Source organism: Nerophis ophidion, linkage group LG04 (genome assembly GCF_033978795.1).
Source record: "Nerophis ophidion isolate RoL-2023_Sa linkage group LG04, RoL_Noph_v1.0, whole genome shotgun sequence".
Lineage (NCBI taxonomy): Eukaryota > Metazoa > Chordata > Actinopteri > Syngnathiformes > Syngnathidae > Nerophis > Nerophis ophidion.
In genome coordinates this window covers 7,866,406-7,889,746 of record NC_084614.1, presented here as the reverse complement: position 1 = coordinate 7,889,746, position 23,341 = coordinate 7,866,406, and the positions used below count along the sequence as shown (strand labels likewise).

Here is a 23,341-nt window from a genome sequence, read left to right as displayed (position 1 = left end):
ATGTCGTTCACAACAACACAACAGATGACATGTGTTGTGTGTGTATGATTGTTTGTACATTGATGTTACATCCATGATGTCGTTCACAACAACACAACAGATATGTGTTGTGTGTATGATTGTTTGTATATTGATGTTACATCCATGATGTCGTTCACAACAACACAACAGATGATATGTGTTGTGTGTGTATGATTGTTTGTACATTGATGTTACATCCATGATGTCGTTCACAACAACACAACAGATGACATGTGTTGTGTGTGTATGATTGTTTGTACATTGATGTTACCTCCATGATGTCGTTCACAACAACACAACAGATGACATGTGTTGTGTGTGTGTATATGATTGTTTGCACATTGAAGTTACATCCATGATGTCGTTCACAACAACACAACAGATGACATGTGTTGTGTGTGTATGATTGTTTGTACATTGATGTTACATCCATGATGTCGTTCACAACAACACAACAGATGACATGTGTTTTGTGTGTATGATTGTTTGTACATTGAAGTTACATCCATGATGTCGTTCACAACAACACAACAGATGACATGTGTTGTGTGTGTATAATGGTTTGTACATTGACGTTACCTCCATGATGTCGTTCACAACAACACAACAGATGACATGTGTTGTGTGTGTGTATGATTGTTTGTACATTGAAGTTACATCCATGATGTCGTTCACAACAACAAAACAGATATGTGTTGTGTGTGTATGATTGTTTGTACATTGATGTTACATCCATGATGTCGTTCACAACAACACAACAGATATGTGTTGTGTGTATGATTGTTTGTACATTGATGTTACATCCATGATGTCGTTCACAAAAACACAACAGATGACATGTGTTGTGTGTATGATTGTTTGTACATTGATGTTACATCCATGATGTCGTTCACAACAACACAACAGATACGTGTTGTGTGTATGATTGTTTGTACATTGATGTTACATCCATGATGTCGTTCACAACAACACAACAGATATGTGTTGTGTGTATGATTGTTTGTATATTGATGTTACATCCATGATGTCGTTCAGCCTTAATGGCAGCACAGCCACTCTGCTACATGCATCTTTGGTATTTGGACTACAATTATTCAGTGAGGTCATAAATATTCCAGTGTGACTGTTGACCCGTAAGGAGAGTTTGTTTAACAGCCGTCACGACCGGTACCTGTTGGAGCACGCAGGGAGCCATTGTTGAAGAAGCCATCAGAGGAGTTGTGGCGCCGGCGGCTCACAGTGTTTCTGCCCTCTCTGTGGAGGTGAGCTTCACCTTGTCTATCAAGGGCGGCTGCATGGGACTGTGGGAGGGGGCATGAAATAGATCAGGTTAGTGACAGATGACAACAAATCACAATGGATGGATCAAAATCTTGTAATCCAACTTAGATAAGGCTCTTGCCTACTGGGGTTGTCCTGACACCAATATTTTGGTACCCGTTCTAAAATTATTATTGTCTTTATTGTGACAAAAAATGTTAGTGTACATGAAACATATGTTTATTGCTGTCATTTAGTCCTTAAATAGACAACTTGTCTTTTAGTAGTAAGTAAACAAAGACTCCTAATTAGTCTGCAGTAGGGTTGTCCCGATCCGATATTTGGATCGGATCGGCCGCCGATATTTGCCAAAAAATGCGTATCGGCAAGGCATGGGAAAATGCTGATTTAGATCCACTTTTTTAAAAAACTCCGGTCCGTGTTTTCCAACACACCAATTTAAATAATACATTCCACTCTTCTGCTGCTCCCTAAACGCCGTTCCATATTTTCCAAAACACCTTCAAAACATCCACAGGTCTGCGTTCTAACCATTCAGACAGCCGTCTGAATTAAGAGTTAAGGTAAAAATATCAGCTGTGTGGGATTATTTTATCCTACAAAACGAAAAAGATGAAGAGGTGGAGTGCAAAACATGCCACGATAAAGTCAAGCGTAGTGGTAAAGTTGTAAGACATTTTAATGACTCTTGCGAGTGAGAGGCTTTTTAGCACTCATCATAGATGAAGACAGGGGCAGGCTGACACCTGAGTATCTTGAGGTGCTCGTCTTTCTTAGAAAGAATCTCCCCATTATGCTCGGACTTCAATTCTTGGCCCCCCTGACTGGGGCAAACAATTGAAGGGAGTGTGTAGAGATATATATATATATATATATATATATATATATATATATATATATATATATATATATATATATATATATATATATATATATTTTTTTTTTTTTTTTTAAGTTTACACTTGTTCAAGAGCAAGTATTGATGCTGAGTTAGACATTTTATCCCACTCAGGTTGCGTGTTTTGCTTTTTTTAATAATGTTTACAGCATTATTTGCACTTTATACTGTTCACTGTTTTACTGTTTAATGATGCCATTTCTGTTTGTCATGTATAATTTTTGACATTTTGTGTTTATCCTTGAATACCAACTATTGTGTGCTATTCAAACTCACCTAATCCAGCTGGCTAGTTGTTATCAAGAGTACTAAAATAATTTTCAGCATGAATCTGACAACTAAGTAGGCTAAATAACTTTAAACTTTAATACATGTTCGGATAGGCCAGTATCGGTATCGGATCGGAAGTGCAAAAACAATATCGGTATCGGATCGGAAGTATAAAAACCTGGATCGGGACATCCCTACTCTGCAGTAACATATTGTATCATTTATCTACCTACTATTTGGAACACATTATGAGGGACAAACTGTAAAAATAGATGATTCATCTACTTGTTCATTAACTGTTAATATCTGCTTATTTTCTGTTTTAACATATTCTATCGACACTTCTGTTCAAATGTAATAATCACTTATTCTTCTTTCTTTGATGCCTTACGTTAGTTTATGATGATACCACACATTTCGGTATGGATCCGATAGCAAGTAGTTACAGGATCATACAATAAAATATAACACCAAATAAACCAATAATAACATTGTTCAGAAATACTGATGTAAAGGGTAGGTGTCGCGCTGTTTTCTGTTTCAACATGTTCTATCTACACTTCTGTTAAAATGTAATAATCACTTATTCTTCTCTTCTTTGATACCTTACGTTAGTTTTGGATGACACCACACATTTAGGTATCGGTCCGATACAAAGTAGTTACAGGATCATACATTCGTCATATTCAAAGTCCTCTTGTGTCCAGGGACGTGTTTACTGACTTTATAAACGTAATTAAAATTGAAAAAAAATTGGGACGGCGTGGCGCAGTTGGGAGAGTGGCCGTGCCAGCAACCTGAGGGTTCCTGGTTCAATCCCCACCTTCTACTAACCTCGTCACGCCTGTTGTGTCCTTGAGTAAGACACTTCACCCTTGCTCCTGATGGTTCGTGGTTAGGGCCTTGCATGGCAGCTCCCGCCATCAGTGTGTGAATGTGTGTGTGTAAATAGTGTCAAAGCGCTTTGAGTACCTTGAAGGTAGAAAAGCGCTATACAAGTATAACCCATTTACCATTTACCATAAAAAAAAAAAAAAAGATTTCGTGACGATAAAAAATATCGATGTAATCATAGTAGTATCGACTAGATACGCTCTTGTACTTGGTATCATTACAGTGGATGTCAGGTGTAGATCCACCCATGGCGTGTTTACATTGTGATGGCGGTGAGCTATTGTATCCTCCTACGCTGTGTAGTAAAGCATGTTTAGCTCTTCCTCCAGTGATAATGATACGTGTAAGAAACTTTATCTGTCGTCATGAAGACCAGGATTAGTGATTTAGAAGTAGCTAAAACACTGTGGATGGATGTTAGTCATGTCTTAAAGCAGCTCTTCCTGAGGGTGTTTCAGTGTTATAACTTCACCTTTATCTTGACTTTTTACACCAAAATGCGTCCGTTCTCCCTTTTCTGTCTACACACTGTGTCTGCTTGTAAGTACTCTGTGTGTGCGCGCTGCCCAACATGCTCCTCTGCTCCTAAAAGCAGCAATGTCACGTGACGACACGCCTTCATGCTTGTTGAGAACCGGTACTTTTCAAACAGAGTATAGATTTTGATTCATTAGTACCGCGACACTATACTAGTACCGTACAACCCTATTGCCTACTATAAACACCTGGGAATTGTAAACACCGCAAGGTTAGGTACAAACAAATATGAATCTGTTCCATCTCTTTGACATATGCGGTTTAAAGGCCAGATGATCAGTGCAAGAATCACACAGCAGACAATTAGTTCCAATAGCACGGCATTAGCATTGTGGTCTCGACAGTGAACAAACGCGGCACTGTGGACCAGACAGTGACCTTCTTCTTGTTTGTCAGTCGGACTGGATTTTACGGCTGGGAAACTTGACTCACGGCATATTATCCACAAAGACTGGACAATCAAACAAGTCATTTCCGTGAGGCAACACAACAACATTCTGCACTCAACATCTGTTCAACGCCATCTAAAACCAACCCGGTTGACCGTGTCAGTCATTAGTGTAAACAGCCACGATGTATTCCACTGGGGATCGTCGAGATCAGTGTTTTTTAACCACTGTGCCGTGGGAGATTATCTAATTGCACCAATTTGGGTTAAAAATATTTTTTGCAAACCAGTAATAATAGTCTACAAATGATGTGTTGTTGGTTGGCAGAGTAACCGTGTAATACTCTTCCATATCAGTAGGTGGCAGCCGGTAGCTAAATGCTTTGGAGATGTCGGAAACAGCGGGAGGCAGTGTGCATGTAAAAAGGTGTCTAATGCTTAAACCAAAAATTAGGGATGCACCGAAATGAAAATTTGTGGCCGAAGCCGAATAAAATTTAAACGCTTGGCCGAAGACCGAATAATGAATGCAGTTTTTCACAATTTTTTTAATGTTGCATAAATAGCCTAGAATAAATATTTAGACATGTTTTTCAAATAAAGTAATTTTTTATTGAATATTGACATTTTTTTAATATTCCAGTAGTCTTTGCTTTTCAAAAAAAGCAGTTTTTCATTTATATTAGGCCAGGGGCGCTCACATTTTTTCTGCAGGCGAGCTACTTTTCAATTGACCAAGTCGAGGAGATCTACCTCATTCCTATGTATAATTTATATTTATTTATTTATGAAAGAGACATTTTTGTTAACAAGTTAATGGTGTTTAATGATAATACAAGCATGTTTAACACACATAGATTCCTTTCTTTCATGAAGACAAGAATATAAGTTGGTGTATTACCTGATTCTGATGACTTGCATTGATTGGAATTAGACAGTGGTGCTGATAACGTCCGCATTTTCAAATGGAGGAAAAAAAAAGTCCTCCTTTCTGTCCAGTACCACATAAAAGTGGTTGGATTTGCCATCTCATTTGTCCAACTTGCATACTCGTTTTTAAACACTTTTTTATGAGAGTAGCATATGTGTGTGGCCCTTTAATGTCTGGCAGCAGGTGAGTGACGTCAGTGAGAGTGCGGGTGGGCAAGCAAGTGAGAAAGCGGTCGCGGAGGGTGGGGGAGAAATACATTGGCATCAAACTCCGTAGCTTGCTAGCTTGTGCACGCTAGCTTTCTGAGACTCTTATTTTGTTAGCACAGGCAGGATGAAACAGGTCTTTTATGGTGAAGACAGGAACTGTGCAGTCGGTCTTTAGAGTTTTGACAGTAGGTACGGAGTCTCTAGAAATAAAATGTGTTTCTCTGCGTCCGCCCTGTTAGTGATTTTTTTCTTAAATATGAGCTCGCAGCAGCCAGCGTCATCTCACAAGATCCTCAGGTGCCGAGAATGTCAAACAACTGACGAAAGTGAAGTCTTGGTATGATTGATGATTGCTCATTTTTATGGATATTTTTTAATGCCTGGCTTGAGATCGACTGACACACCCTCCGAGATCGACGTAATGGGCACCCCTGTATTAGGCCTTCGAACAAAACATGCATTCCAAAAAAAAATAAAGTGCATTAAAGTGCATGAACCCACAACAAATGAATTATTGTCCTTTTGGCAAAAGTCTGCTTAGCCACAGTAGATATGCTAATAATGTAAACAGAAGGCTTAAGTAAATCTCAATTAAGTGTGTGCTTGTAACCTCTTACACTTATACAGGTAGCCTACACAACAGGCTAATAATGTAAACAGACGCCCCACTAAATCTCAATAAGTGTGTGCTTGTAACCTCATACACTATACAGGTTCACAACATATCACAACGTCACCACATCACTGCACGTTGGTTGATTGCGTCACCGCGTCAAAAAATTGCGTCACACGCCACTATTCGGCCTTGTTTTTAACTCATTCCACTGAAGGCCAAATGTGGCTTTTTTTGCCATATTCGGCCGAATATATTCGGTTACCGATTAATCGGTGCATCCCTACCAAAAATAAACAAAAGCTGAGTGCCCCTAAGAAAAGGCATTAAAGCTTAAGGAAGGCTATGCAGAGCGAAACTAAAACTGAACTGGCTACAAAGTAAACAAAAACAGAATGCTGGACAACAGCAAAGACTTACTGTGGAGCAAAGACCACATACACCCGAACATGACATGACAACCAACAATGTCCCCACAAAGAAAGATAAAAAACTGAAATATTCTTGATTGCTAAAACAAAGTAGATGCAGGAAAGCAAAGCAAAGGTGATCAAAAAGGTCAACCAAAGAACGAGCTTCCTCTACAGAATCTCCTCTCTGGTCAACAAAAGCACCTTGAGGATTCTAGCGGGAACTCTCATTCAACCCTTCTTCGATTACGCTTGCACCTCCTGGTAACCCAGCACCTCCAAAACCCTCAAATCTAGACTCCAAACATCCCAGAATAAGCTAATCCGGTTACTTTTAGACCTCCACCCCAGATCACACCTCAATCCAACCCACTTCTCCAAAGTGGGCTGGCTCAGGGTGGAGGACAGAGTAAAACAACTTGCACTGAGCCTAGTCTATAAAATCCGCTACACCTCCTTGATACCGAAGTACATGTCAAATTACTTCCTTAATGTAAATGACCGCCATAACCACAACACCAGGGGGAGCTCCACAAACCACGTTAAACCCAGATTCCGATCTAACAAAGGTCTTAACTCATTCTCCTTCTATGCCACATCAATGTGGAATGCACTCCCAACAGGTATAAAAGTAAGTGCATCTCTATATTCCTTCAAAACCGCTCTAAAACAACACCTCCAGGCAACATCAACACTTTACTAATACCCTCCTCCATTCACATCCCATCTCCCCGGATTATAAACAACTCAAATGTACTTCTAATGTATATACTTGTTCTTATGCTATCTGAACTCACTATGTTCTCTGCTGGCTGTACATATCCTACTAAGTAAGACCTACACTGTTTCAATGTCCACATTTCTCTGTTGATGCAATTGTTGATGACTGAAGTTCTGATATCAACCAAAGCTCCTCATCCCACCCCCCGGATTGTAAATAATGTAAATAATTCAATGTACATACTATGATGATTAACTTGTGTGATGACTGTATTATGTAGATAGTATATATTTGTACCATGAATTGATTAACGTGGACCCCGACTTAAACAAGTTGAAAAACTTATTCGGGTGTTACCATTTAGTGGTCAATTGTACGGAATATGTACTGTACTGTGCAATCTACTAATAAAAGTATCAATCAATCAATCAATCAAAGCACAATTGGCCAGCGGGCCGCAGTTTTAAAGTGTTTTGTGTTTGACCGGATGAGTTGGATTTACATTCGTTTTTCTGATTTCGACCCTTTAGAGGGGACTTCCTGATGAAAACGGAGGTACCTCGCTGTGCATGCAGCTACGAACCTTGGCAGGCTGGGGCGTGGAGAAGTTAAGCCAGGCAGGGACAAAGTCATGCTGCGCCATTTAGGTCCAGTGTTTCTGGTCAGTGGATCGAGGCATCAAACCTCATGGCCAGGATCTGACAAAAGGAGATGGACATCAGGAATGCCATTTTTTATGTTTCAAGTACAAACCCCACAAGCTGTGACGTTGTTATCACGTGTAAATGGTAAATAAAAAGAGAAAACAACAAATCCTTTTCAACTTATATTCAGTTGAATAGACTGCAAAGACAATATATTTCATCTTCACACTGAGAAACTTTGGTCATTTTTGCAAATAATCATGACGTTAGAATTTAATGGAAGGAACAGATGGCAAAAAAAGGCATTTTTTAAAGTGTGTTACATGGCCTTTCCTTTTAACAACACTCAGTAAAGGTTTGGGAACTGAGGAGACACATTTTTGAAGTGGAATTCTTTCCCATTCTTGCTTGATGTACAGCTTAAGTTGTTCAACAGTCCATCCATCCATCCATCTTCTTCCGCATATCCAAGGTCAGGACACAGGGGAAAACAGCCTAAGCAGACTTCTTTTTCCCCAGCCACTTCGTCCACCTCTTCCCGGGGGATCCCGAGGCGTTCCAAGGCCAGCCGGGAGACATAGTCTACCTTCATATTGCACCACACATTTTCAATGGGAGGCAGCTCTGGACTACAGGCAGGCCAGTCTAGTACACGCACTCTTTTACTATTACACTGTTGTAACAGGTGGCTTGGCATTGTCTTGCTGAAATAAGCAGGGGCGTCTAATATAACGTTGCTTGTATGGCAACATATGTTGCTCCAAAAGCTGTATGTACCTTTCAGCATTAATGGTGCCTTCACAGATGTGTAAGTTACCCATGCCTTGGCCACTAAAACACCCCCATACCATCACGCATGCTGGCTTTTACACTTTGCGCCTAGAACAGTCCGGATGGTTCTTTTCCTCTTGGTCCGGAGAACACGACGTCCACAGTTTCCAAAAACAATTTGAAATGTGGACTCGTCAGACCACAGAACACTTTTCCACTTTGCATCAGTCCATCTTAGATGCACTCGGGCCCAACAAAGCCTTTCCGGGTGTTGTTGATAAATGGCTTTTAATAGTAGAGTTTTAACTTGCACTTACAGATGTAGCGACCAACTGTAGTTACTGACAGTGGTTTTCTGAAGTGTTCCTGAGCCCACGCAGTGATATCCTTTACACACTGATGTTTTTTTTTTTGATGTAGCACCGCCTGAGGGATGCAAGGTGCGTAATATCCTGGCATACGTGCAGTGATTTCTCCAGATTGTCTAAACCTTTAGATGATATTAGGGAGTGTAGCTGGTGAAATCCCTAAATTCCTTGCAATAGCTGCTTGAGAAATGTTGTTCTTAAACAATTTGCGCAGGCATTTGTTGACAAAGTGATGACCCTCGCCCCGTCCTTGTTTGTGAACGACTGAGCATTTCATGGAAGCTGCTTTTATACCCAATCATGGCACCCGCCTGTTCCCAATTAGCCTGTTCACCTGTGGGATGTTCCCAATAAGTCTTTTATGAGCATTACTCAACTTTCTCACTCTTTTTTGCCACTTGTGCCAGCTTTTTTGAAAGATGCTGCAGGCATCACATTCTAAATGAGCTAATATTTGCAAAAAATTATGTTTTCCAGTGTGAACATGAAATATCTTGTCTTTGCAGTCTATTCAACTGAATATAGGTTGAAAAGGATTCGTTGTATTCTCTTTTTATTTAGCATTTACACAACCTGACAACTTCACTGCTTTTGAGCTTTGTAATAATAGAAAAATGGGGTTATTCTGGAAGCACTGGTTGAAATGGGAACCAGTTGTTGTACAGATCTATACGGGGCATTAATAACCGTACAATATTCATAAACAGTTGTGAGTACATTTGCAATAATTACCCCAGAGTCGGTGGCTCTGAAGTCCTCGGCCTCCTCCCTCAGTCCGTCTGGGCTTGGTTCCTAAGGCCCGTCGGCGCTGACAGACAGGGAGCGGCACAGGGACTAGCGTCTCTAAACTTCTGCCAGGACAGGAGGAGGACCCCTATTCCCCCGCAGGCAGATCCCTTCGTCCAGGGTGGCGCACCGGGAGGACGGGGAACTGTGATCTAGAAAACTGGCCAGGAAGCAGATGGCTTTCCAGAAGTCACAAGAACCCCTGGGTGAATCTTGTCCCGAGAGCTTCCGCTTATAGTCCCGTTCTCTTCACTGATCTAGTGGGGTCATTTCCTCTGTTGCCAGGCGCGAGACAGAAACTGTATTTTTAAGAGGTGTACTGATCAGTTTAGTTGGTGGAGCGAGGGGAGAAGCAGGCGTTATCCTGCCACACCGTGGGCCAGTAGGTTTCGGCGTCCGCTCCACGTTTACCCAGTCATTTTACAATCTGTGGGAATACACGCAGAAAAGAAAACGAGTCCCGGGGACAGTCTTTTGGAGGCAATGGAGGTGCCGCCGCTCACCTCATCCACGGGCTGAAAAGACTGGCGAGAGTTTGGAGGAAAGCGATTCAAAGTCACATGACAATGAAGGAAATAGGACCGGTGTTACATTGCTGTCATGTTCATTTGTGGTTAGTGAAACAGAAAGCGTGCCGGCTGATGCATTATCGTGATGTCTGTCTTCTTTTCACATTGGGAAACACGCCCATTGAACTAGGTGCGGGTGTCTGGGTGAAGGAGGAGGAGTCTGGTTTCATAGGTAGGTCAGGTCAGAAACCAAGAACAAGGCTGCCATATGTGGAGCACTTGGTCAATCTTATTCTCTTGGAGGATGACGCTGAAAATGTGTCCAAACTAATTTTCTTTGAGGATAAGCTTTCCCGCACAGAACACTATTCTGATGACTTCCTGGTGTCGCGCCAGTATCTGCACCTGCAAACAAACAAAACGTCTCGTTAGAAATGATCAATTCTAGAAAATGTGGCAGTAAAAAACAAAAAGAGGCACATTAAATCAAAAGTAAACTTAGCAGAACAGTTTTTGGTAATAAAACTGTAGCGCTAACGGCAGTTTCAGCAATAAAACCGTAGCGCTAACGCAGCATTTTCTAGCACATTGCAGCTCGTTGCCCCAGGGGTTAGGAATACAACGTCCACAGGACACCTTCTCATCAATCCAAGCCAAAAATGACAGATTCTTTTAAACACGTTTAAAAATATCTCTCTCTGTACTGTATACCTTATACCAGGGGTAGGGAACTTATGGCTCTAGAGCAGGGGTGCCCATTACGTCATTCGCGATCGACTGGTCGATCTCGGAGGGTGTGTCAGTCGATCTCAAGCCAGGCATTAAAAAATAGACATAAAAATGAGCAATCATCAATCATACCAAGACTTCACTTTCGTCAGTTGTTTGACATTCTCGGCACCCGAGGATCTTGTGAGATGACGCTGGCTGCTGCGAGCTCATATTTAAGAAAAAAATCACTAACAGGGCGGAAGCAGAGAAACACATTTTATTTCTAGAGACTCCGTACCTACTGTCAAAATTCTAAAGACCGAACGCACAGTTCCTGTCTTCACCATAAAAGACCTGTTTCATCCTGCCTGTGCTAACAAAATAAGAGTCTCAGAAAGCTAGCGTGCACAAGCTAGCAAACTACGGAGTTTGATGCCAATGTATTTCTCCCCCGCCCTCAGCGACCGCTTTCTCACTTGCTTGCCCACCCGCACAGTCACTGACGTCACTCACCTGCTGCCAGACATTAAAGGGCCACACACATATGCTACTCTCATAACAAAGTCTTTAAAAACGAGTATGCAAGTTGGACAAATGAGATGCCAAATCCAACCACTTTCATGTGGTATTGGACAGAAAGGAGGACTTTTTTTTTCCTCCATTTGAAAATGCGGACGTTATCAGCACCACTGTCTAATTCCAATCAATGCAAGTCATCAGAATCAGGTAATACACCAACTTATATTCTTGTCTTCATGAAAGAAAGGAATCTATGTGTGTTAAACATGCTTGTATTATCATTAAACACCATTAACTTGTTAACAAAAATGTCTCTTTCATAAATAAATAAATATAAATTATAAATAGGAATGAGGTAGATCTCCTCGACTTGGTCAATTGAAAAGTAGCTCGCCTGCAGAAAAAGTGTGAGCGCCCCTGCTCTAGAGCCAGATGTGGCTCTTTTGATGACTGCAGCTGGCTCTCAGATTAATCTTATCTTACATTGCTTAACACAATAAGTAATGAATAATTCCACGGGTAATCAGTGTTAAAAATAACGTAAAAAATGTGAAAAATTCTCATGCATTTTTATCCCTCCATCCGTTTTCTACCGCAGTGTTTTTCAACCTTTTTTTGAGCCAAGCCACATTTTTTGCGTTTAAAAAACATGGAGGCATACCACCAGCAGAAATGTATTAAAAACGAAACTCAGTTGATAATAAAAAGTCGTTGTTACAATTGTTGGATACGACTTCAAAGCATAACCAAGCATGCATCAATATAGCTCTTGTCTCAAAGTAGATGTACTGTCACCACCTGTCACATCACGCCATCACTTATTTTGAGTTGTTTGCGGTTTTCTTGTGTGTAGTGTTTTAGTTCTTGTCTTGTGCTCCTATTTTGGTTGCTTTTTCTATTTTTTTGGCATTTTCCTGTAGCAGTTTCATGTCTTCCTTTGAGCGCTACTTCCCGCATCTACTTTGTTTTAGCAATCAAGAATATGTCAGTCGTTTTTATCCTCCTTTGTGGGGACATTGTCGATTGACATGTGATGTTCGGATGTACATTGTCTTTGTTCCACAGTAAGTCTTTGCTGTCGTCCAGCATTCTGTTTTTTTGTTTACTTTGTAGCCAGTTCACTTTTAGTTTTGCTCTGCATAGCCTTCCCCAAGCGTTAATGCCTTTTCTTAGGGGCACTCACCTTTTGTTTATTTATGTTTTAAGCATTAGACACCTTTTTTCTTTTACCTGCACACTGCCTCCCGCTGTTTCCGACATCTACAAAGCAATTAGCTCTAGACAGCACCGACAACTCAACAACACCACAAAATTTTCAGACTGTAATTACTGGTTTGCAAAAAATATTTTTAACCAATATAGGTGGAATTAGATAATCCCCCACGGCACACCAGACTGTATCTCACGGCACAGTGGTTGAAAAAGACTGTTCTACCGCACCTGTTCAAGAAGTCAAGAATGGTAAGAAGTATTTTATTCATTATTAGTTAGCTTCAGAATGAAAATGTTATTAAAAAGAATAACATACGTGTTATACCCTAATGTTGGTTTTACATAAAAATGCACACATTTAGTTGTATTCAATGTTTAAAAAACATTATATGGCTCTCACAGAAATACATTTTAAAATATTTGACTTCCATGGCTCTCTTAGCCAAAAAGGTTCCCGACCCCTGCCTTATACACTACAGGCTAAAGGTCTGGACACACCTTCTCCTCATTCAATGGCTTTTCTTTAATTTCATGACTATTTACATTGTAGATTGTCACATCAAAACTATGAATGAACACATGTGGAGTTATGTACTCAACAAAAAAACGTTAAAATAGTGTCGTTTTGGCATTTACAGTAATTCATTGAAAAATCTACAGCTACTGATTTGCAGTAAAATAAAACTAACACACTGGCAGCTCAGGTGCAAACATTTTACTGTAAAATTTAATTTTTTATTTTTAATTATACAGTAAAATTCTGGCAACTGAGCTGCCTTTTTCTTTTTTTTATACCATAAAACGGCAGTAGTGTGTTTTGATTTACAGTACTACATTACATTCTGAGGTGAAATTATTGCATTTTTTTTTTACAGTTAAAAAAATCTGCTAATGGAATGCATTAAAAAAAATGGTGTAATAATAATATTTACTGTTAGAAGCGACCCTCTGGGGCCAAACTAACCGCGATGTGGCCCTCCGTGAAAACAAATGTGGTCTAGATCAGTGGTTCTCCACCTTTTTTCAGTGATGTACCCCCTGTGAACATTTTTTTAATTCAAGTACCCCCTAATCAGAGCAAAGCATTTTTGGTTGAAAAAAAGAGATAAAGAAGTAAAATACAGCACTATGTCATCACTTTCTGATTTATTAAATTGTATAACAGTGCAAAATATTGCTCATTTGTAGTGGTCTTTCTTGAACTATTTGGAAAAGTAGATATAAAAATAATTTAAAAAATGTTGAAAAATAAACAAGTGCTTTAATTATGAATAAAGATTTCTCCACATAGAAGTAATCATCAACTTAAAGTACCCTCTGTGGGGATTGTAATAGAGATCCATCAACTTCATTCTAAACATTTCTTCACAAAAGAAATCTTTAACATCAATATTTATGGAATATGTCCACAAAAAATCAATAAACACTGAATATTGCTTTGTTGCATTTCTTTTCACAGTTTATTAACCTACATTCATATTTTGTTGAAGTATTATTCAATAAATCTATTTATAAAGGATTTTTGAATTGTTACTATTTTTAGAATATTTAAAAAAAATGTCACGTCACATACTGTCACGTCACATGCCACGTACTGTCACGTCACATACTGTCACGTCACATACTGTCACGTCACATGCCACGTACTGTCACGTCACATACTGTCACGTCACATACTGTCACGTCACATACTGTCACGTCACATACTGTCACGTCACATGCCACGTACTGTCACGTCACATACTGTCACGTCACATACTGTCACGTCACATACTGTCACGTCACATGCCACGTACTGTCACGTCACATACTGTCACGTCACATACTGTCACGTCACATACTGTCACGTCACATGCCACGTACTGTCACGTCACATACTGTCACCTCATACGTCACATACAGTCACCTCATACGTCACATACTGTCACCTCATACGTCACATACTGTCACCTCATACGTCACATACTGTCACCTCATACGTCACATACTGTCACCTCATACGTCACATACTGTCACCTCATATGTCACATACTGTCACCTCATACGTCACATACTGTCACCTCATACCTCACATACTGTCACCTCATATGTCACAAAATGTCACGTCACATACTGTCACGTCATATGTCACATACTGTCACGTCATATGTCACATACTGTCACCTCATACATCACATACTGTCACGTCACATCACACACTGTCACGTCACATACTGTCACCTCATACGTCACATACTATCACCTCATACGTCACATACTGTCACCTCATACGTCACATACTGTCACGTCATATGTCGCATACTGTCACGTCATATGTCACATACTGTCACCTCATACATCACATACTGTCACGTCACATACTGTCACCTCATACGTCACATACTGTCACCTCACATACTGTCACATCATACGTCACATACTGTCACGTCATACGTCACATACTGTCACCTCATACATCACATACTGTCACGTCACATACTGTCACCTCATACGTCACATACTGTCACCTCACATACTGTCACATCATACGTCACATACTGTCACCTCATACGTCACATACTGTCACCTCATACGTCACATACTGTCACCTCATACGTCACATACTGTCACCTCATATGTCACATACTGTCACCTCATATGTCACATACTGTCACCTCATACGTCACATACTGTCACGTCACATACTGTCACGTCATACTTCACATACTGTCACGTCATACGTCACATACTGTCACATCACATACTGTCACGTCATAGGTCACATACTGTCACGTCATACTTCACATACTGTCACGTCATACGTCACATACTGTCACGTCATACGTCACATACTGTCACATCACATACTGTAACGTCATAGGTCACATACTGTCACGTCATACGTCACATACTGTCACGTCATACGTCACATACTGTCACATCACATACTGTCATGTCATAGGTCACATACTGTCACGTCATACTTCACATACTGTCACGTCACATACTGTCACATCATACGTCACATACTGTCACCTCACACGTCACATAAGTATACGCCCTCGCGGAGCAGAGAGGTAGCAGCATGGGTAACGTTAGCTGTGATGCTAGCAGAGCCGTGCGAGTGGTAATACGAGAGAAAGAAGGTGCAAATGAAGGATGAATTAATTAAAAACAGCAGGAGGTCCATTGTCTGGCGGTGGTTTGGCTTCAAAAGCATTGGTACAAAAAGTAGCATTACTGCTAATATGTAGCATCATTTTAAAAGTCACCTGCTACAGAATACAGAGTGCTTACCCCGCATGTCAACATCTCCGTTCGGTACCACACGCTTACACCATCAAAATGCTGAGTCAAACATTTCCAGATCAACACTGTACGCAAAAAATAGTCAACCACAGAATTTAATAACGTCCGTAGTAACCTACCACATAGCGAAGGACGAACACTATTTGATTTCCTATTATGCAGCTCATTTTTATTTGACACTTAAAATGTCTCTTGGAAATGACATGAACGTTTGTGCCACTGCTAAATAATTGTGTTAATAAATACACTTTTGGTCAATTGACTTAGTTGTGATTTCCTTCTCTGCATGAAAGTTTAAAAGTAGCACATATGAATGCAGTATGAAGAAGAATGTTTGAATGTAGACACATAGAATCATCATACTGCTGTCATTATATGCATCAAGTGCTCATTCAAGGCCAAGGCAAAATATCCACATAAATATCGTGTATCGCGATATGGCTTAAAAAATATTGATATTAAAAAAAGGCCATATCGCCCAGCCCTAGTGTAATGTTATACTTCTTGTCTTGCGCTCCTATTTTGGTGACTTTTTCTCTTTTTTTTGGTATTTTCCTGTGGCAGTTTCATGTCTTCCTTTGAGCAATATTCCCCACATCTTTGTTTTAGCAATCAAGAATACATCAGTTGTTTTTATCCTTTTTTGTGGGGACATTGTTAATTGTCATGTCATGTCCGGGTGTACATTGTCTTTGCTCCACAGTAAGTCTTTGCCGTCATCCAGCATTCTGTTTTCGTTCACTTTGGAGCAAGTTCAGTTTTAGTTTTGTTCTGCATAGCCTTCCTTAAACTTCAATGCCTTTTCTTAGGGACACTCACCTTGTGTTTACTTTTAGTTTAAGCATTAGATACCATTTTACCTGCACCCTGCCTCCCGCTGTTTCCAACATCTACAAAGCAAATAGCTACCGGATGCAACCTACCGATATGGAAGAGTATTACACGGTTACTCTGCCGCGATCTAAACAGCACCGACACTCAACAACAACACATTATTTGCAGACTAGAATTACTGGTTTGCAAAAAATATTTTTAACCCAAATAGGCAAAATTAGATCATCTCCCATGGCACACCAGACTGTATCACACGCGGCACAGTGGTTGAAAAACACTGCACCATACTGTATCACACGCGGCACAGTGCTTGAAAAACACAGCACCATACTGTTTCACACGCGGCACAGTGGTTAAAAAACACTGGTGTACATAATGGCGGTTGAATTAACTTTCGGTTTCATTCCACACAACGCAGCTTAACATCAAAGTAAAACAGACTGTCTCAACCGCCGTTGCACTCCCGCTGAACTGTGACGTAACAGCCTGCATCAATGAGCTGCTACAACTACACACAGCAGCGGGACCGTACCTTTGGAAAACAAGACCGACAAATTGTCTCCTACCATTTGCGACGTGACCAAAAAAAAAAAAAAAAAAAAGCGAAAAGCATGCGTCTGTAGCCAAACACGTTTCAATCAACACCCAAGTTGACATATGTTCAAAAGGTGCAATTCCCGCCAAGACCAACTCCGACATTGAAACTTTCCAAAGTGAATGGATGACGAGAGTGTGCTAGAACAGTGGTTCTCAACCTTTTTTGAGTGATGTACACCCTGTGAACAGTTTTTTTTAATTCAAGAACCCCCTAATCAGAGCAAAGCATTTTTGGTTGAAAAAAAGAGATAAAGAAGTAAAATTCAGCACTATGTCATCACTTTCTGATTTATTAAATTGTATAACAGTGCAAAATATTGCTCATTTGTAGTGTTTTTTCTTGAACTATTTGGAAAAAAAGATATTAAAATAACTCAAAACTTGTTGAAAAATAAGTGATTCAATTATAAATTAAAGCTGCAAGCAGCGATGGACGGGACCGAGTATTTAAACATGTACATACAAAAAATTATTAAAACTCTTTCATCAGCTTTTAATCAGAAGGGTTCAATCTCTCTCCTGTGCTTATTTGAAGCCGACAGGACAAACACGCTCAGAGGAGATGATGTTGAAAAAGGCTGACTGTTTTTACACAAATTTTGTTTTGAAGGTGAAATTGCTAACTTCCTGTTGATTTTTGCTCGGGGTTGTCAGTTTAGGAAATACAGGTCTAAGTGAGACCTACATAGAGGTCTGTGTTTCATGTGTCTACTATATTCCTACTGGGAATTGGAGGCAGTTTTGTCTGTGTTTTCTTCCTAGGGGGCGCTTAAGCGCAATTTTGAGTTTTGGGGATTGGGTTTTTGATTATATCGCAATTTTCGCCAGTCCTGATGTGTGTATCCAATTTGGTGACTTTTGAAGCATGTTAAGGGGGTCAAATTACAGCTCAAAGAGGCGGCGGTATAATAATAAAGAATAAAGAATAATAATAATGAAACGCTAGGAATTCAATAGGTTCCTCTGTCCCTTTGGAACATCGGTCCCTAATAAAGATTTCTACATTTAGAAGTAATTATCAGCTTAAAGTGCCCTCTTTGGGGATTGTAATAGAGATCCATCTGGATTCATCAACTTCATTCTAAACATTTCTTCACAAAAAAAGAAATCCTTAAAGGCCTACTGAAAGCCACTACTTTGACCACGCAGTTTATATATCAATGATGAAATATTAACATTGCAACACGTGCCAATACGGCCGGTTTAGTTTACCAAATTACAATTTTAAATTTCCCGCGGAGTTTACTGTTGAAAACGTCACGGAATGATGACGTGTGTTTGTGTTGTTATTGGTTGGAGGGGACATATTAGCCCAGCACAACACACGGCTAAAAGTTGTCTCTTTTCATCGCGCAATTACACAGTATTTTGGACATCTGTGTTGCTGAATCTTTTGCAATTTGTTCAATTGATAATGGAGACGTCAAAGAAGAATGCTGTTGGTGGAAAGCAGTGGATTGCAGCTGCCTTTAGTACCGAAACACAGCCGGTGTTTCTTTGTTGTGAAGCTTTAACACAGAGCCGTCAAGCGAACATGTTTCTCTACGTCAACCATCAAGTTTTTGGATGGGAACATTGTGATATTAAGTCGGCTCTTAGTGGAATATGCGACCTCCTCCTGCAGCTCAAAAAGGCAGCTGTGATCTTGGCTTCTCTCAGAGACACTGGCGTTCACCGCAGCCATCCGACTTTCAGGTAATACTTTATAATCTCACTACAGTACTATTAACACAATAAGCCAGGGGTCGGGAACTTTTTTGGCTGAGAGAGCCATGAAAGCCAAATATTTTAAAATGTATTTCCGTGAAAGCCATATAATGTTTTTTTAACACTGAACACAATACAACTAAATGCGTGCATTTTTAACAAAGACCAACATGTTTAGAGTATGATAAGTCTCTTATTCTTTTAAATAACATTGTTATTCTGAAGATGACCAATAATAAATAAAATGCCTCTTACCATTAATGCGACTTATGGTGCTGCGTGGTTTTGCTGATGTATTTGTATACTTGATACGGGGTTATTTTTAACACTGTGATTACCAGCGTAATTATTCATGACTTATCCTGTTAAGCAATGTCAGCTGAGATTTATCTGAGAGCCGGATGCAGTCATCAAAAGAGACACATCTGGCTCTAGAGCCATAGGTTCCCTACCGCTGCAATAAGCAGATAAGGGATTTTCCAGAATTATCCTAGTAAATGTGTCTAATTACATATGAAACTCTCACACTGCCGCCGCCTTTTATTTTTCTCTCCTTTTTTGTTTCTTGCTTCACTCTAACTTTCCTCATCCACGAATCTTTCATCCTCGCTCAAATTGCTCTTACTGCTGGTGGCTTACATTATAAACAATCTCATTTCAGTGGGCCGTTAAAGGCCTACTGAAACCCAACACTAGCGACCACACAGTTTGATAGTTTATATATCAATGATGAAATATTAACATTGCAACACATGCCAATACGGCCTTTTTAGTTTACTAAATTGCAATTTAAAATTTCCCGGGACTTTTTTCTTGAAAATGTCGCGTAATGACGTGTACGCGTGACGTCACGGGCTGTTATGAATATGAGCGCTGCGCACACACACAGCTAAAAGTCGTCTGCTTTAATGTCATAATTACACAATATTTTGAAAATCTGTGTTGCTGAATCCTTTGCAATTTGTTCAATTAATATTGGAGAAGTCAAAGTAGAAAGACGGGAGTTGGGAAGCTTTAGCCTTTGGCCACACAAACCCACGGGGATTCTTTGTTTAAAATTCACGGAGTTGAAACTTTACTATGGATCAGAGCGGACATGTCAACCAGCAGGTTTCGGTGAGAAAATTGTGGTTAAAAAAATCGCCTCTTAGCGGATATCAGCTGAGCTTCTGCCTCCCATACAGCTGCCGTCGACACCCGGCCGTGGACGTACACTTTCGACTCACTAAAACACTAGCAACACAATAGAAAGATAAGGGATGTCCCAGATTTATCCTAGTAAATGTCTCTAAAAACATATTTCATTTCATTTTTATTTATCTCATTCATTGATGTGCATTTAGAACGATAAATAATTATATCACAATTATACAATTTAAATTCACACAATTCCTGAGAAGGAGCAGGATGAAGAAAATCTTATAATTTCCTGCCCCCTTTGACATAATACATTATCTTACTTCATGAATATCATTTAAGCCGACACATATATCCAAATGTGATGAAACAATCAAAAACAAAAAACACAAGAAAAACACAAGTGCAAAACTTCATAAAGTATAAACCAAACCAAGAAAATAATAGTAATAATATAATATACACCTCACGGAATGATACAGAGCAAATACAAAACCAGACAAAAAATAAGTAAAATAATAAATAAAAAACAAAATGTAAACACTTATGGCTGTCCATATGATCTTATCGTTCTATCTTTATATATTTTTTTCAATTGGAATATATTTTTACAGTTTTTTATCTCGTTGTAAAGAGAATTCCACAATTTTACCCCCACCACTGATGTACACATTTGTTTTAAAGTTGTCCTTGAATATTGTTGTTTGAATATTGTTATATGAATCCGTCAATCACGTTTTTTTTTTCTCTAGTCCGTTGCTATTAATATCTTCAAACACGAATCTTTCATCCTCGCTCAAATTAATGGGGAAATCGTGGTTTTCTCAGTCGAAATAGCTGTTTTAGTTGGAAGCTCCCATTAAAATCAATGTGAATATATGAGGAGCCATCAACATGTGACGTCATCTTCTGCAACTTCCGGTAGAGGCAGGGCTTTTCTCCAGTTGCAAACTTTATCGTGGATGTTCTCTACTAAATCCTTTCAGCAAAAATAGGGCAATATCGCGAAATGATCAAGTATGACACATAGAACGGACCTGCTATCAACGTTTGAACAAGAACATCTCATTTCAGTAGGCCTTTAACATCAATATTTACGGAACATGTCCACATTGAATATTGCATTTCTTTTTCACAGTTTATGAACTTACGTTCATATTTTGTTGAAGTATTACTCAATAAATATATTTATAAAGGATTTTTGATTTGTAGCCCTAGTTAACCTTGAAGTACCCCACTTGAGAAGCACTGCGCTCGAACATTCGCAGTCTTGCTAAATTATCGATGTGCTTACCTTACGTTAGCGTTAGCATGTGCTAGCTCCCAGCTAGCCTTACCTAGCCTGCTAACTGAACCCTCAAGCGGCGAGGTGCGCTCACACGGGCCGCCAGTCTCGCCCCAAAGCCCGGTCTTCCGCCCGTAGAAGCGTGTATATTCCCCGGGTGGTCGGCGGCGTGAGTAGAGAAAGCTGGCATCGTTGCAACAACACCGTTTCAAAATGGCTACCTTAGCAGCATGCTAGCGTGCTAACTTGCAATGTTGTGTGACAAAACCACCTACTTTCTCCGGAGCCCGGCCGGGCTTTTCTCGCCAACTGGAGGGCACAAGGAGTCCTCCCGCGAGGATGAGACGACGCCGCGGTGCGAGTAGAATGTCTCCGGCTGTTTGTTTGGCTTTTGTGTGCGCTCACCGCTGGCTGCTGCCACCTTAGGGGTTCGAACGGACTCGATGATGCTGCGTTCAAGACGTCACGTCATTATGCAACTCGGGACGGTTCGGTTGTGTGAGCTAAACGGACAAATCGTTAAAAATGAGATTTTTTTGTACCACCGGCCAGTATGATTTAAATTATTCGATCTTGTAACACCTATGATTGTGGCAAAAGTTTTAATTTGAACACTTTATGGATAGAGTAGGGATATTAAACAACGTGAACATGCGTACTCTTGAATGCAGCTTTTTTTCTACGCCACGGCCAGGCTCTACCATGGACATCTTCTAAGGCAGGGGTCGGCAACCTACAATGTTGAAAGAGCCATATTGGACCAAAAATACAACAACAAATCTGTCTTGAGCCGCCAAAAAATAAAAGCCATATTACATACAGATAGTGCGTCATGAGATATAAATTTAATTATGAGGGACTTAAAGCATACTTGCCAACCTTGAGACCTCCGATTTCGGGAGGTGGGGGGTGTGGGTTGTGGGTGAAGCGGAGGGCGTGGTTGGGGGCGTGGTTAAGAGTCAAATATTTAATATATATATATTAAATATGACCCGCGTTCCCAAAAAGCGAATAAGCAGTAGAAAATGGATGGATATATATAATACTTGACTTTCAGTGAATTTCATATAAATATATATATATATATATATATCTGCGATGAGGTGGCGACTCGTCCAGGGTGTACCCCGCCTTCCGCCCGATTGTAGCTGAGATAGGCGCCAGCGCCCCCCGCGACCCCGAAAGGGAATGAGCGGTAGAAAAAGGATGGATGGATGGATATTAAATATGACCCGCGATCCCAAAAAGCGAATAAGCAGTAGAAAATGGATGGATGGATGGATATTAAATATGACCCGCGATCCCAAAAAGCGAATAAGCAGTAGAAAATGGAAGGATATATATAATACTTGACTTTCAGTGAATTATATTAAAAAAAAATATATATATATATATATCTGCAATGAGGTGGCGACTTGTCCAGGGTGTACCCCGCCTTCCGCCCGATTGTAGCTGAGATAGGCGCCAGCGCCCCCCGCGACCCCGAAAGGGAATAAGCGGTAGAAAAAGGATGGATGGATGGATATTAAATATGACCCGCGATCCCAAAAAGCGAATAAGCAGTAGAAAATGGATGGATATATATAATACTTGACTTTCAGTGAATTATATTTAAAAAAAATATATATATATATATATATATATATATATATATATATATATATATATATATATATATCTGCAATGAGGTGCCGACTTGTCCAGGGTGTACCCCGCCTTCCGCCCGATTGTAGCTGAGATAGGCGCCAGCGCCCCCCGCCACCCCAAAAGGGAATAAGCGGTAGAAAATGGAAAAAAAAA

General features: G+C 40.1%; 1 protein-coding gene across 2 annotated transcripts in view; it reads right to left on the bottom strand.

Annotated features, from left to right (window-relative positions):
• Positions 1–21,998, bottom strand: part of gpbp1l1 (GC-rich promoter binding protein 1-like 1) — a 52,229-nt gene extending 30,231 nt beyond the window's left edge. Inside the window, exons 1-5 of one of the 2 annotated variants that reach the window (XM_061896901.1) lie at positions 21,817–21,998; positions 21,551–21,724; positions 9,689–10,656; positions 7,757–7,871; positions 1,193–1,322 (exon numbers count right to left, since the gene is read on the bottom strand). In XM_061896901.1, the coding sequence (XP_061752885.1) occupies positions 1,193–1,322; positions 7,757–7,816 (190 nt within the window). In that variant the 5' untranslated portion in view covers positions 7,817–7,871; positions 9,689–10,656; positions 21,551–21,724; positions 21,817–21,998. The remainder of the gene's footprint in view (positions 1–1,192; positions 1,323–7,756; positions 7,872–9,688; positions 10,657–21,550; positions 21,725–21,816) is intronic. The other variant, XM_061896900.1, reaches the window with a different exon arrangement.
• Positions 21,999–23,341: the final 1,343 nt, after the last annotated feature.